Source organism: Drosophila guanche, unplaced genomic scaffold (genome assembly GCF_900245975.1).
Source record: "Drosophila guanche unplaced genomic scaffold, DGUA_6, whole genome shotgun sequence".
NCBI lineage: Eukaryota > Metazoa > Arthropoda > Insecta > Diptera > Drosophilidae > Drosophila > Drosophila guanche.
In genome coordinates this window covers 608,989-624,765 of record NW_022995759.1, presented here as the reverse complement: position 1 = coordinate 624,765, position 15,777 = coordinate 608,989, and the positions used below count along the sequence as shown (strand labels likewise).

At 40.2% G+C, this 15,777-nt stretch overlaps 1 protein-coding gene across 1 annotated transcript; it reads left to right on the top strand.

Annotated features, from left to right (window-relative positions):
- Positions 1-274: 274 nt before the first annotated feature.
- Positions 275-14,685, top strand: LOC117590634 (paired box protein Pax-6). The gene is made up of 9 exons (XM_034283453.1): positions 275-383; positions 1,020-1,211; positions 4,226-4,391; positions 4,532-4,712; positions 6,645-7,314; positions 11,720-11,893; positions 12,800-13,069; positions 13,158-13,536; positions 13,855-14,685. The coding sequence occupies exons 1-9, from the start codon at positions 275-277 to the stop codon at positions 14,444-14,446; spliced, it is 2,733 nt and encodes a 910-aa protein (XP_034139344.1). The 3' UTR covers positions 14,447-14,685.
- The last annotated feature ends 1,092 nt before the right edge of the window (positions 14,686-15,777 follow it).

The window sequence follows — 15,777 nt, the reverse complement described above, 5'->3', positions numbered from 1 at the left end:
TTAAACTTATAGTAGTCTGTTTCCCGCGGTGTTGACACAGCGTGAGCGTAGCTTGCAGTCAAAAGTCGCGGAACCGCGCTGCTCTCGAAGGCTTTCTGTGTAGTCATTTTAAATGTTGGCAATTGGCACATATGTATGTAATGTAATTTAGATATGTACGTGTATAAATGTATATGTACATAAAGGTGGTTGTACGATCTAATTAAACTTACACATAACATCCAGTGGAGTCAATAAAGAATCAAAACACACATCTACATATCCAGAATCAATTATGTTTACGTTGCAACCAACACCGACGGCCATGAGTACTGTAATGCCGCCATGGTCAGCGGGAACACTCATTGAGAGGCTACCATCTCTAGAGGAAATGGCTCATAAGGGTAAGAATCATTTCTTGTTAGCTCTTATCATTTTCTATGGTCAAGTCACAGGTCCTTTGTGGGTCCGTGCCGAAAAATGCGAGCCACTTTCATGCACTAGGATGCTTCATTCTGATGATTTGAAATTATTGCCCCTACCGTATTATCGGTGACCAAATTTTTAAATCTTCATCTTTTAACGTTATCGTTGTAGTAATGCATTGGATTGCATAGTATTGTAGTATATACATATGTACATATGTACCTATTTGGAATAGGTTTGAGAGGTTTACATCTATTTTTTTCGGCATGTTGCAATATGACTTTCACCTTTTCATTCCAAAGTCAATAAATTTCTAACAGGATTTATTGCTTGGGATACACATATGTACATATGTACCTAATTTAACCTGTTTGTTGGAATGACGTACTTGTTTATTTATTTGTTATTTGACTTTGTGGTTGTATGGAAAACATGACACGAGAACGTACTACTCGTACAAATGTACTTATGTCGCATAAATATACATAAATTCTTACTACAATATACTATACTATACCCTCCATTGTAACTAACATTATTATAGGATTGATTAACATACCTATAGTAACTTGTTGAGGTGATTAATTTTCCTTTGCTCTGCTCTTCTTTTATAGACAATGTGATTGCGATGAGAAATCTGCCTTGTTTGGGTACTGCTAGTGGTAGTGGACTTGGCGGTATTGGTGGAAAATCCGCTACTACAATGGCTACTGCGATGGAAGCCGTGGATGCGACCACAGTGTCACAACCCCATTCGACATCGTCGTACTTTACCACAACTTACTACCACTTAACTGATGACGAATGTATGTTTCCGGTTCCAACTCGACGTCCAACTCTCTATACCCGTACACCATTTCCAATTCCAATTTCAATTATTTAAATTTTGGCTTAAAATGAATGTGGGATATCTCTTATTTTGAGATACAGACTACATGACTACAGGATACATACATATACTCACAATTATAGGGAAAAGGGGAACAAATAAAAAAAAGATTACAATAATTAGGACATTTCACTACATAATTGCATGGGTATGTATGTACACACACACGTACTACATATGTATGTACATATTGGGATTACTTATAAATCTATAAATGGCTTGACAAAATGCCAAATTTGGTGTGAAAATTGCCAAGATTCCCCTGTCCCATGTCCATGAACATTGCTCAATTGAAACAGTCTCCTGTCATTGTTCCATAGGTGACATGGAATCAGGCACAGGCACATGCTGCCAATTACAGACCACAATAGCGAGTGCTGATCAAAGTGAATAGTTAGGAACACGATGAGGATCTATGTGTATCGGCTTTTAAGACGATGACGAGCACAGCCATGCTCACATTATTTTTCAAGTAGGTGATGTCCGTTCTGTCCTGGTGGATTGGATCCTGTCCCATCCCTATCCCGCCGAGCTGTTAAGTACTCTCCGTTGGGTATAGCTATTGTTGTTTTGTGAATCAATACAATCATTTTCCACCTTTAATGATCTTGAAGTGTGTATTCGTGTTTGACGACCGTTTCGAGTCATGTCGTTACAAATGAAAACAATTATTGATGTTGAAAGCCGAAGTCGAATAAAAACAAACAAAGGCCTTGGCAGTTTGTTCTACCCATGTCGGACATATACTCCTATTCAGACACGTACGCACACAATACTCAAATAAATACATATATACATTATATGTAGTACCAAATGAGCCTCTTTAGCGGCTGTCGGTACCAGCGACTAATCCATTGTGAACCCAAACTCTGCCACTGTTCGGATTCGGGTCCGGATCCCAGGCCCGTCTGCTGCTGCTACTCCTGACCGTGTCCATTCTTTTGCGACAAGGGGAAGTTTCCCTAATCGGCCCAGTCCCTTAGAGAGTCCTGGTCTGGTCTGGTATTGTTTTGTTTGCCAACTGATGTGTTGCAATTACATTGTTAATCCCATTGGCAAGATTTTCTCGGCTATTGTCTAGCTCGTCACTTTGTTAATTCATAATTTTAACATTCATTTACTTAACGATTATGCTAACACATGCTAGAAAACGAACTATGTATGTATATGTCGACTGATGGTCAGTTGAGGTTTCCTTATTCGATTGATTAAATTTGCATAGTAAATATGTATGTACAAATGTATATACGAAAATATATTGTACATACATTTATCAATTCAATCCCCACTGGTAATTGTGTGCAGCATGTTCCTTCTACTCGATGTTATAGATTTGTAAGTACGTACGTTTTTCGTCTTGAAGTGACAGTCGATTCCGTGTGCACTTAAACCGCTTACAGTTTTCCCACGAATCCACTCTTACCTTCGATATGATTGGTTGGTAGTCGCTAGGTACATTGCTCCACATAATGACACACAGGAAAGGGGCTTTTTAGGGAAAAGGAAAAGGGGATTGTAACAGATTCTTAAAGACATCGACATTCGATTGAAGATCGTTACGGTCGTTGGGGCTTAAGTTTACGACAGCGGTGCTTGTTGGTTATCTATAAAACATATATATATGTACATACATACATGCATGCTCTTGGATTTGGATTAGCCCCTTGTCAGTTGCTAGCCAGTTGTCCTTACTCGACCCATCCATGCATTTGCTGCTTGGCTGGTTTCGATGCCTTCCTTACCAATAAAGTAGTAAATTGATACGCAGATTTAGGGATCTTCTATCAATCAGTACTAGGAAATTTGTTTGAAACCCATCTTATGCTTGGATTGAACTCCGAGTGGGACCTTTTTTTTGCCGTTTGATTTTTGTTTTGTTGCGTTCTTGCTTTTTGAGGTATGCATAGTCTTGTCTTGGCGCAAGTCTCCGCAAAGGGATGTCCTCATTCAAAATGAATTGTCCTAACTTACGAATCCAGGCCATCGAATAAAAATTGAGATACAAAAAACCGATATAGCGGCTCAAAAAGTGTCTGAAGTGCTTTAAGTATCGAAGTGGAATTCGAAATCATGTCGATACGACGTCCGAGTATGTTGACGTTTTCTAAAGTGTGCCAAACCGAATTATCTGCGTCATTGCCATATCTGCCTCATCCTTTATATAAGTATGTGCATTCATATCCAATCCACCATACAGACCCAAGCGAACAACATTCGCATCCGAGTCTAACATGCGTCTGAAAGCCAGCTGAAAGGAAAGAAAGACTTCCAATCGGAGGTCGTGAAGTCCCCTGAAACCCCTATTCAGGCGATTCAAATGGCCTTTAGGCCATTTTGACTTTAGTCAAAACGCATTTTGATAACTATCAATTCTTCTGCTTCTTATTTGCTGGAATATTTACTATGCCATTTCCACAACATTTTATCATTTTCCAATTTGTGATTTCTCTCAATATACAGCTCCACGATTATCTCCTACATTTTTTTTTAGTAAATTACATGTTGTTGTAGTCCGTGTATATTCAGAAAAAGTCTTGTTTTGCTGTCACCGCTTAACATATAGCATATTAACATATTAATACTTTCGTGAAGGATGAAACAGACACAAGGTTAACAATATCCGTCTATCCATCCGTCCGTCGACATTATGTTTGCAAGAACACCTGCAGCATATAAAACTAGGAATCGCAGACGGAACCTATCGAATCTATCTTTCTTTTACATTTAAATATGTACATATTTAAAAATCACTTGATCCTTTTGCAATCGGGTGCACAAATTCAGATAAAATATAGAATTTATGGTCATGCACACTAATCTCAGGTGGTCTGCTCCGTGGATCGGTGTGCGGTCCGGTCCTTCAGTTGATTTACCCGCAAGTGCATGCCTTCGAATATACATAAGTATATGGATCTCTTTGTATTTTTACAGGTCACAGTGGAGTAAACCAGCTGGGCGGAGTTTTTGTTGGTGGACGACCATTGCCTGACTCAACGCGCCAGAAAATTGTTGAGCTCGCGCATTCTGGGGCTCGGCCATGTGATATTTCTCGGATTCTACAAGTTTCTAACGGATGTGTTAGCAAAATTTTAGGCAGGTAGGTGTCATGCCGAATTCGTATGAGTTTCCTTATACACGAATTATATAAAAATCTTTAAAAACGCCATAAATATCAGGCTAGATAATAGCTTGAATCTTTCTGATTATTAGATAAGGATTTAGATTATTTTATTTCAGATACTATGAAACCGGAAGTATTCGACCACGCGCAATCGGTGGATCCAAACCACGGGTTGCTACAGCTGAAGTCGTTAGCAAAATTTCGCAATACAAACGCGAGTGCCCGAGCATTTTCGCCTGGGAAATTCGGGATAGATTATTGCAGGAGAACGTTTGCACCAACGACAATATTCCAAGCGTAAGTTACTTAAATTTATGCTTTCAAAAGAATGTATGTGCATACATACATACATACGACATATGTACATATATTTAAATATACATATGTATGTACTTGTATTTATATGCGACTAGCTTACTTACTGCAATCGCTGGCAAGATTTCATATTTTAGTCTTCAGAATCAAGCCTCAATTATTTATGCTTTATATTCTCGGTATATGACAATATGTATCAGTTGGACTCTTTATTTCTGATTTCCAACGCCATTTGCTGTTCTCTGGCATTAACATTTTCCATTCGTATTTTTTTTATTGTTTATTAAGTATGCAAAAAAAAAGAAGAAAGAAAGGCAAAATGAATGTGACAGCGATGCCGATGGCCGATGCCTATGCCTACTGCAATCGCTGGCAAGATTTCATATTTTAGTCTTCAGAATCAAGCCTCAATTATTTATGCTTTATATTCTCGGTATATGACAATATGTATCAGTTGGACTCTTTATTTCTGATTTCCAACGCCATTTGCTGTTCTCTGGCATTAACATTTTCCATTCGTATTTTTTTTATTGTTTATTAAGTATGCAAAAAAAAAGAAGAAAGAAAGGCAAAATGAATGTGACAGCGATGCCGATGGCCGATGCCTATGCCGAGGCTGATGTCCTGCCGCCTGCCTTATACTTTTCCCCATTGACAGTTGTGTGGAAAATGTGTTCATTCAAATGGAAGCGAAAATCTTTTATGCACATTAAACGACAAAAAGGGAAATCAGTGCTAGAAAAATGTACGAAAAAATACAATATTAAATAAATACGGCCCGCCGCCACCACAAACCGTTAAGCGTTGAAATTCACGCGCCAGTGCGAGGGGGAATCGGAATCACGTTGCTGAATCACGTCCATGCTCTGTGTTCGGTGTTCGGAATCGGGGAGAAAAACGGTTGGCCGATTGGCCAAATACGAGTTCGGATTCGAATAGAAAAATCGTCGAGGGGTGAAAATGCAAGCAGTTTCGCTTGGACACGGAACGGAATGGAACTGCGGAAAGGTCCTTGTCCCTTCTCCATTACCCATCAACTGGATTTAGGTTCTGGCTGTTGACGGCTGAAGGCCGATGGTGGCCGACGAGCGTTCAATTTTCCATTTCCTTGCTGCATTGCACTTGAAATCTTACGACTGCGCCTACTTTGGTTTAAGCCTATTTTTGGCCGAACCGATCGATCGAAAGATCAGAAAGCGCCAATAGATCAAAGCTGTTGTTGTGCATGTATGTATGTATGTATGTATGGGCATGTATATATAAATATATCAACAGTATAAGTACATCAGTACATACACACGCATATGTACATAAAAATTTACGAATGTATGTACGAATTCGGGGACGGTGCTCATTTTATTTTAAAAATAAGTTTTTTTGCGACCGTTCACTGCGAGCGTTGTACCCCCTGAAAGGACATTCTGCCTAATTTTTCCACTCAACTGCACTTTCCCCTGTTGTTCTTTCTTACTCGCTCGCTCATTTATATGTTTGCTCGTTTGTTCTTTCGTTTCTTTCGTATTTTGCCTTTGCTTTTGAATTCGTTTGAAAAGCGTTGTCAAGCGCAGGCACAGCCTTAAAATAATAAGGACGAAAAAATATTCCCAAACCCCCAGCCAAACGTCAGCTGCTGCTGCTACTGCTGCCGCCAAGTGAAAAAAGGTAAAGTTAAAGCTTCTTCTGCTGCTTTTGACTCCCTAGAGTTCTTCGAGTCGTAATCTGACTCTAACCCAATGTCAACTCGGCAGATTTTACTCGTATATACACACATATGCATATGTATGTATTTGCAAATATTTATAATTATGTACATTCTGTTCATAAGAGGTACATTTACATCCGTACAACCGTTTTTATGTAATATAAACTATTTCACTATACATATTTAGTAATTTAGTTTATCTATTATCTTAGGTTTCGTCAATAAATCGAGTATTAAGAAATTTGGCGGCACAAAAGGAGCAACAAAATTCTGGAACGAGTAGTTCAAGTACAAACACTAGCACCAGCGCCACTCCTACAAATAGTGGTGGTGCCAGTGGCCCAAGTGGCGCGAGTGGACAGAGTGGCCAGAGCTTAACTAGAGCCACACTGACCTCTGTAGGCGATCTGATGCAAACAGCAACGCCTCTGAACTCTTCCGAAAGTGGTGGAGCAAGCAACTCTGGCGAGGGGAGCGAACAGGAGTCCATTTATGAAAAGCTTCGACTCCTCAATACTCAACATGCAGCTGGGTCGATGGATCCTGCCATAGCCGTATCCTCATCAAACCATTTTGGACCCCACCCCCATTCCAGTCATCCCCAGCTGATGCATGGTCAACAACACCAACAGTCGTCGCAGCTACAACAGGCTAGCTGGCCTCCACGCCACTACTCAACAGGAACTTGGTACACCTCCCCTCAGAACGGCAGTGAAATATCTATCCCAGTTTCATCCGGATCCGGATCCGTTATGACTTCAGTGACTGCATATGTCCAAGGCTCAACGACATCTCAGCCCTTGAGCCCGCCCAATTTATCCGGCGGTGGGAACCACCTGAGCACCTGCCCCATGAGCACGGACGACATTCTTTTAAAAAAAGGTGAGCTTTACTTAATAAGAACATTGGAAAGTAAGAATATAAGCTTGCGATATATCATGCATACGCGAACCACGATTGTACAGACAGAATATTCAGACTGAATATATGTAATGTAATATTTAAAGTCATGGAGTTTATGGATTCGGATACAATTTTCAATTCAATACACTTTACAGATAACGGATTACAGATTTGACTGAAAATGCGCACGAGCGAGTTAAATTACGACCGATTGCACTGGGCAGACATTTACATATTTTCTTCTGCATCTGTAAAACGCAATGCTTCTTATTGAGCGTACTGAGTGTATACCCCCGCTTTATTACCGCGTCGTGATTGCCTCTTCATTTTGGGTAGTCCACAGCTCAACAAATGACAATAACCTAACCGTGTCGTGCGTAAATGCTGGAAACACGTGACAGACAATTGTTTGTTTCTACCCGCATGTGGGGATTAAAATCAATACATATCAAAATTGAGTATGAACCGTTTCGAAAACGAACAGAGAATAAAACGAGAAGGAACGTTTTGGGACGCTGACTAAGCTAGTCACGCCTAATGACTTTCTTTATGCTGGCTATACTAACGAGCCGATCTGTTTCTAATTCGGGAATCTGATAGATCCGGTACTCGAAAAGCGAATAGGGTATATTGTATTTGTGGGGATATTTGTAACGCAGAGAAGGAAACGTTTCCGACTTAATAAAGTATATACAAATATTCTTTATAAGCATCAATAGCCGAGTCGATGAAGCCATGTCTGAAGCCACCAAATTTTGCCTCCAGACTGCTGTCCCCGTCCCCTTCCGCCCCCACAAAGGGGAAAAATCTCCCACTGTCACAAAATTGAAGAAAAAAGAAAACTCCATTCCGCAGGGAAAGGCTAGGTATGGCCTCCGAATTGGGATTAGATTGGGTCATTATTAAAGCGAGAATGAAGAAATTAATTTGCAGTGGCCAAACCCACCCCGTCCAGCAGCTTTTTATTTATTTTTTGCACTAGAGAAGTAATGTAGATGTAGATGATCTATGTACATATGTAAAGAAAATGTAACATGTAAAATTTGAAAAAACCACTAAGGTACAGAAGTCCTACTGAGTGCCGTGTATAAATCTTGTGACGCGTAAGAAGCGTCTCACACGTCCCTTCTCGTTGGTTTTCTTATATCTTCAAAATTGTAGATGCCACAGATGTTTTTTCTTTATGGGGGCTACATTTTGAAATAAGCTTGCATCAGTGTGATACCCAGCAGACTGAGACCAAGAAAGACCAACTATTTCCAGTCAAGATGCAACATTTTTCTTCCAAATCTAACAACTCTGGTGGTCTGGTTCTGTAGAACTCGACTTAAAAATTGTATCTTCTTTTTTGTAACGAAAATACACTGATGATGATGCCAACTAGTGGCAGCATAGAAAGTAGAAAATACATATGTACATATGTATGTATGTACCCACAAATATATTTAAGAAATCGGTATACTGGAAAAGTAGAGTTGGTTGTGATGGGTTTATTGGTGGTCTAACTCAAACTGCTATAGATTTAGAGCTCAAGGTCAAAGAGGCAAATAATTTTTGTCAGCCCCCCGTTTCTATTATGGCCTGGACTGAAATTAAAATGTCCCTTCAGAACACATATGGAGATTTATGGAAGCAGATCTAATTTGATCAGGGTTCCTTGGATATTTTCGAAATTGTGGTCGAGTCCCTCAACCCGGCTGCAGAAAATCTCCAAGTTCTTTCGAGCCAATAATATTTTCAAACTACTTTGCTAATACAAGTAGAATTAATCCAGTTTTGATAAAACAACAAAATCTTGGTGCAGTAGACGAGGACGAGGACCAACCGCAGATAGTGAGTGTGCCAAAGCTGTAACTGTATCGTGAGCTACTTCTGCTCTTCCGTAAACCCCTCAACTTGCAGAGCAAGAATAATCTGTAGCTATCGGGCAACCGCTGACGTCGCCGCTGCCGTGCTTGACAGGTTTACCCTTAACCGTGTAGTTTGCTTTAATGCGATTTACAGACTCATTTTACAGGCGATGACACTTCATTAAGCGGGAAACCGTGAGGGTGGCTGTGGTTGGAGTAGGAGATGGGTTCAGGGTCGAGATTGCGGTTGGGGGGTGGGTAATGGGGTGGGGTGGGTGTTGTACTGGTTTGCGCTAAGGTGATGCTGATGCTGTTTCTGATGCTGTTGCTGATTCTAATGATGGGGTGCATGAATAGAAAACAGAAAATACATATTTATAAAATCGTATTTGAAATCCTCATACTAGAGCTCTTGCCTTATCAAGTTTTGTTTTTAATGTATTTAGCTGTTTGAGTGTCATTTCGTTATCCTCCAACTCAAACTCAAACTCATCTTCTTCTCACACCAGAGTCTCGGACTCCATCCCCTTTGCTCCCTTTCCCTTCGTCACCGTAGCCGTAGCAGTGTTTGAATACCAAGTTGCTCGACATCTACCGTCGTCTGTCATTGTTGCTCTGTTGCTGCCTGTCAGAACATTGCAACTTTATCGCCAAGTGACGTGTGCTCTGGAGTGATCCAGAGCAGGCTTGGCCCCGTCCTGACCCGACCCTATCCAGCGGCATGTCTGTAGGCTATCAGCATCTATTTGCACTGTCACATCCAGTAACATTAAGCGCCAATTACACACGAGCCAGAAGAGTATATACATAATACATGTACATAATAAAAATACAAACACACCCTTATACAATTGTTGGCGGCCTTTTTGATGTGACCACTAACGCGACTCGAAATAAAACAGCTCCACACAACATTTGTATCTACTTTTGTATTCGCTTGGAGAGGGTATTGTGATTTTGACTTTGTATACTGAGTATATATCTTGTACAAAAGTTGCAAAACAATATAAATATGTCGAAAAATCTTGTTTCCTTCTGCAGAAAATACTACTAAAGTTTGGAAACGTATCGTCTATTCCAATTGGATGGGTTAATATTCGTCTATAAGGTTAGATGGCTAAATATTTTATGTTCATCTTCTTCTTCTGAATACCAATACTGAATAATATACCAACAAATCTGCGTTTCTAATGTACATACATATATGTATAAATACAGTGAATACAGGAAAAAATAATAGAAACGACAGGCGCATTTAAATTTGAATCCACATAAGTATTTCGTTTTTGGAACAAGTTGTTTACATGAAATATATAGGACCGTCTTTTGGGCCTCTTTCGTAAGAAGCTGAGTATCAATTTAGAGGTGTATCCTGATTTGTATGAAGACCCCTTTTTATACCCGGTACTCGAAGAGTAAATAGGATTAATCGATTTGTGCTCGAAAGTGGATGAATGTAACGCACAGAAGGAACAGTTTCCGACCGCATAAAGTATATATATTATTGATCAGCATCAATAGCCGAGTCGATTGAGCCATGTCTGTCTGTCCGTCCGTCCGTCTGTCCGTCCTTATGAGCGCCTGGATCTCAGAGACCATAAAAGCTAGAGCCACAAAATTTGCATACCGACTTCTGTATGCTCACACTGTTACAAGTGTAGTTCCATTCGGGCTTTGGCCTCTCCAGCAACTAAATAATAATATTTGGAGGGTCTGCATATTTTTCAAGCTACGATTTCACATGGGACTGTAAATTTACAATAGTATTCATATCGGAAGACTGGACTATTAGTTTTAAAATCCAATTTTTTACCAAAAAGGACATGTGCTCTGTGCCATTTTCTCATTTTTTTAGCAGCTAGACCAAAATTTCCGATGACTCCTGGGAGATCCTGTTCCTGTTTATTTCGCATTATCGATTAACACCAAGGAATAATCTCCATTTTCATAAAAACTCCCCCAGAACATACATAATTGAGCCGTCACCGTGTATGCCGGTTTGAAGCACATTACTTCACATTACTGTCAAGTGTTCTAAAACAAAATGTATATCCCCTTCTAATCCCCTACAAATGGCGAAAATCTGCGACATCCACAAAATTAAAGATGGGAATGTCCATATTTATCAGCTTCCCGAATTAGGATTCAGATTGGATAGCCAGAATGGCGAAATTAATTTGCAGTGGCTACGCTCCATCAGCTGGTGCGCTGTTGGAATACAAAATAAATATGTGGGAAATCTTGTTTCCTTGTGCAGAAAATACTACTAAGGTTTGAAAATTTATCATCTACTCCAAGTGTATGGGTTAATATTTGAATGAAGAATCCATCTAAATTCAATAATTTTATATTACTAAGCAAGCCCCCAACTAACTAGAAGAATTTAATACTACTTTAGTGACATTTCGCTTTCCAGAGCGTCTCTCAGCGATGCCTATATATTTTATATGTAAGGCTGTATCAATTTAAGTTATATAAGTGAGAGTCCACGTAAAATACACTTACTATAGTTGCACCGTATCGGTTTTTGGCAGAACTTGACGGACATCAATCAGATGAAACAGGTTCCGGTGAAGGGGAAAATTCCAATGGCGGCGCCTCTAATATAGGAAACAGCGAGGACGATCAGGCTCGCCTGATACTCAAACGGAAACTGCAACGCAACCGCACTTCCTTTACAAATGAGCAAATAGATAGCCTGGAAAAAGGTAAGTGCACTTCTACCAATTCTAATGAAATAAATATATGCAACCCATATACTCAATCGGACTTTGAGCAATTATAGTAAACCTAATACTTACTCGTAGAGTACTTGCTAACAATTTGACGTTCGTTGACTGTGATAATTATTACTAGCACAGTGCTAAGTAAAATTATCAAACTAGTTTTTTAAACTTGGGGTTTAGTGTCATTCAACCTGTCTCGGCCAAATAAACTTACAAGTTGGTAAATTTTAAATCCTGGCGTTATCAAGAACTATCTATGTGTACACACATATGTAAGTAAATATATTTTACCGAGAACTGATGTAAAGGGAACTTACATGGGTAGCAATGGTAGGGGTACTTACACGGGTACCCATGGTAGGGTTGGTGACATAAGTACCCAGAATAAAAGAATCGGTGGCTCTTTTGATTTGTATTATTTATTAGTTATTCCTTTGTTTTCTTACCTGTTGTTCTTCTACTTTTTTAATTTATTCTGTCTCGAGTTTTTAAAGTATTGCTTCTACTGCACTAACATGCGTATTCACCAACAACCAAAATCAATAAAACATTCCATCAATGAAATTTCCGAAAACAGAAAGCAGATCAGCTCTGCGGTAGAGCACCATCGATTTTGGCTAGTTGCTTTCTTCTTTCCACCTTTTTTTTCGTTTACTGGTGAGACGTTGAATTCCATCGAACCAGTTCGCTTGGTGGTGCGAGGTGTGTTGTAAAGTATACAGAGTAAAAGTATTTTCTATTCTTTGAGTGGTTCCGCGTTCGCTTACTATAGGGCTACTTCGAATATTACCCATGTACGGACCAGCCTAGTGGATGGTCAATCGCCACCGCCAGTACTTCAGGGTAACCAATAAAAATAGTTCATTGAGTATTTTTGTTATTCCTCAGAGTTTGAGCGCACTCATTATCCGGATGTATTTGCCAGGGAACGATTGGCTGGTAAGATTGGTTTGCCGGAGGCAAGAATTCAGGTTTGGTTTTCAAATCGTCGTGCCAAGTGGCGCCGCGAAGAGAAGTTACGGAATCAGCGAAGGACGCCGAACTCGACAGGAACAAGTGGAACTTCGTCTTCAACTTCGGGCAATGCGTCCTTAACCGATAGCCCTAATAGTCTGGGGGCTTGCTCCTCGTTGCTGGCGGGCAGTTGTCCCTCAGGAAGTGAGTACATACTTAGAGTCTTTGTCTGCTTTTAGAGCAGTGCAGATGCGATTTCCATATTGACCAAAAATAAATCTTATTTATACAGACACAATGAACGGGCTAGCGTCACCAAATACGTTGCCGAACGTGGGTGGAGCTGAATCCACTGACAGTACCACACCAAAGTTGCAGCTAAGGTCCGGTGGCAACTCCGACAGTTCTGGCGGGCGACCACAAGAAGATGGCAGCGACGCTTGCTCACCTGGCCTAGGCATCTCCGGGCAACATAGCACCCATCATCACATCGCTCATGCCCATGCCCATGCTCATGCTCATGCCCATTCGCTTCCGCACACTCACTCGCACGCTCTGGTTCCTGCCATTTCGCCACGCCTAAATTTCAATAGTGGAAGCTTCAGCAGCTCAATGAGTGCGATGTACTCGAATATGCACCATCCCGCATTGTCGATGGGAGATGGTTACGGGTAAGAGGTTACTAAAGGTTACTAAAGGTTGTCTTAGTTAAGTTTGATAGTTTTTGTATAAGCTTCTAGAAAAATCATCTGTGGTTTCATCGTCAATCCATTTGTTGTTAGTGCTTAGTATAGTAATACGCAGCTCCATTCAAGTTCAGAGTCAACATCAAATGCCAAAACAAAATTTATAAAGTAAGGGATATCATCATCCAAACTACATGGACTGTAATATTCTTCAGAAAGTCAGCTTATTTAATAATTTAATCTACGTGCTTTTGTGTTTATTCTGAGCCTTTGATAACTTCCAATATGGTTTTTCTTTTGCAGTTCTATTACACCAATGCCAAGCTTTAACCATTCGTCGGTGGGACCTTTGGCCCCTCAGTCGCCCTTATCCCAGCAACGCGACCTCACGCCCCCATCTCTGTATCCGTGCCACATGACTCTGCGTCCTCCGCCGATAGCTGGTCCGCATCATCACCTGGTTCCGAATGACGGGGGAAACAGTGGGCCTGGTATTGGTAATGTACACTTGACGAATGCAGGAGCCAGCAATAATGGAACCGGATACGAAGTGCTCTCCACATACGGCTTGGCCCCACAGCCACTTCCGGCTGGTGGAGGTGGAGCGCCTGATGGCAATTCGTCCGCCACCGCCAATTTAGCCGTTTCTTCTCATCAAATTATGGAACCCCGCCAGTCGCCCTGCAGTCCACAGCATTTGGTAGCTGGTAGTCACAGTTCTGGATTTGCTCCTGATGCCACTTCGAGCGCTGTTCCTTCGTATGCGCATATGAGCTATAACTACGCGACGGCTGCCAACAATGTGCCGGCTTCTGGCAGTGGCAACCCAGTACCACATGCTTCCAGTGGAAAGCAACAGTTTTTTGCCTCTTGTTTCTACTCACCTTGGGTCTAGACTCCAGAGCCAGAGAGACCCGTGCACATTTAGAGAAGAAAAGGACTTAGACATACATATGAAGATTATTTAATTTGATTAACTTTAAAGGCTCCCTAAAATAAATCGAATTTACATATCTCTAAAAAATGTATGGAGGTTGTAGAAAAATGTATTTATAACATAGTAACGGCCAAGGATTCTAACTTATACGCGTAAAATAATTGGTGTGATTAAATGACCTAATTTTGACAAATGAATATCAATGCTGTTTTCACTACTCATGCACTCGTGATCGGATCGGGAAATGTTGATGTTGGTTTTAAAAAAAGTTATTATAATATCGAGAATTTCTTGTTTGCTGGTCAATTTTAAAATGCAAGTTGTACAGGCTTCTTGTGAAAAGTGAAAAAAATTGGTTTTAACGAGAAGGGACGTGTGAGACGCATCTTACGCGTCACAACTTTTATACCCGGTACTCAGACAGGTACCTGTACCATATTGTTTTTTTTCGAATTTTACATTTTTACAAAAATTGTACAAAATTTCGTGCTGGCGTGAGAAGTTATGTAGATGTAGATGACAAACAGGTGTAGAAAAAATGTAAAATGTAAAATTCGAAAAAAAAACAATATGGTACAGGTACACTGACTGAGTACCGGGTATAAAAGTTGTGACGCGTAAGAAGCGACATCTGAATCTACTATCCGTGACGCACATTGCATGAGGCAGAGTGTGCGAGCGAGAAATCATGAGAAAAAAAAACAATCACAAGTAAAGCTTCTGGACGGGGTGGGTGTGACCACTGCCAATTATTATCCCTTTTTGTGGGCGAAAGGGGCGGGGCACACTTTTATCAGTGTGAAATCATTAAGTCTGGATGCAAAATTTGGTGGCTCTAGCTCTGAGTACTAGCCGACACACATATGTAGACTTTGCTATTCATACTGATCATGAATATACATATATACAAACTGTTCCTTCTGTGCATTACATTTATCCACTTTTGAGCACAAATATAATTAACCCTATTTGGAAGAATGAAGTAAGCATTCTGACACGCTTCTGCCACGCTCTCTATATATTTATTTCTACTATACATTTTTTCTATTTGAATGTTTATATTTCTAATTGTATGCCTACAGTTTATGCTCTTCCAGTGGCGCCTCTGAGATAAAATGCACAACCTTTCTGTACATATGTACATACACATACATAGGTACATACATACATATATGGTTTGTCTAATCGTTATAGTATTTATATTTGGGGAGAAGAAGATAAGCAGATCACAGGCATTATTTATATGTTATATTTAATTGCAATAAATTATAGGACAACACATACATACA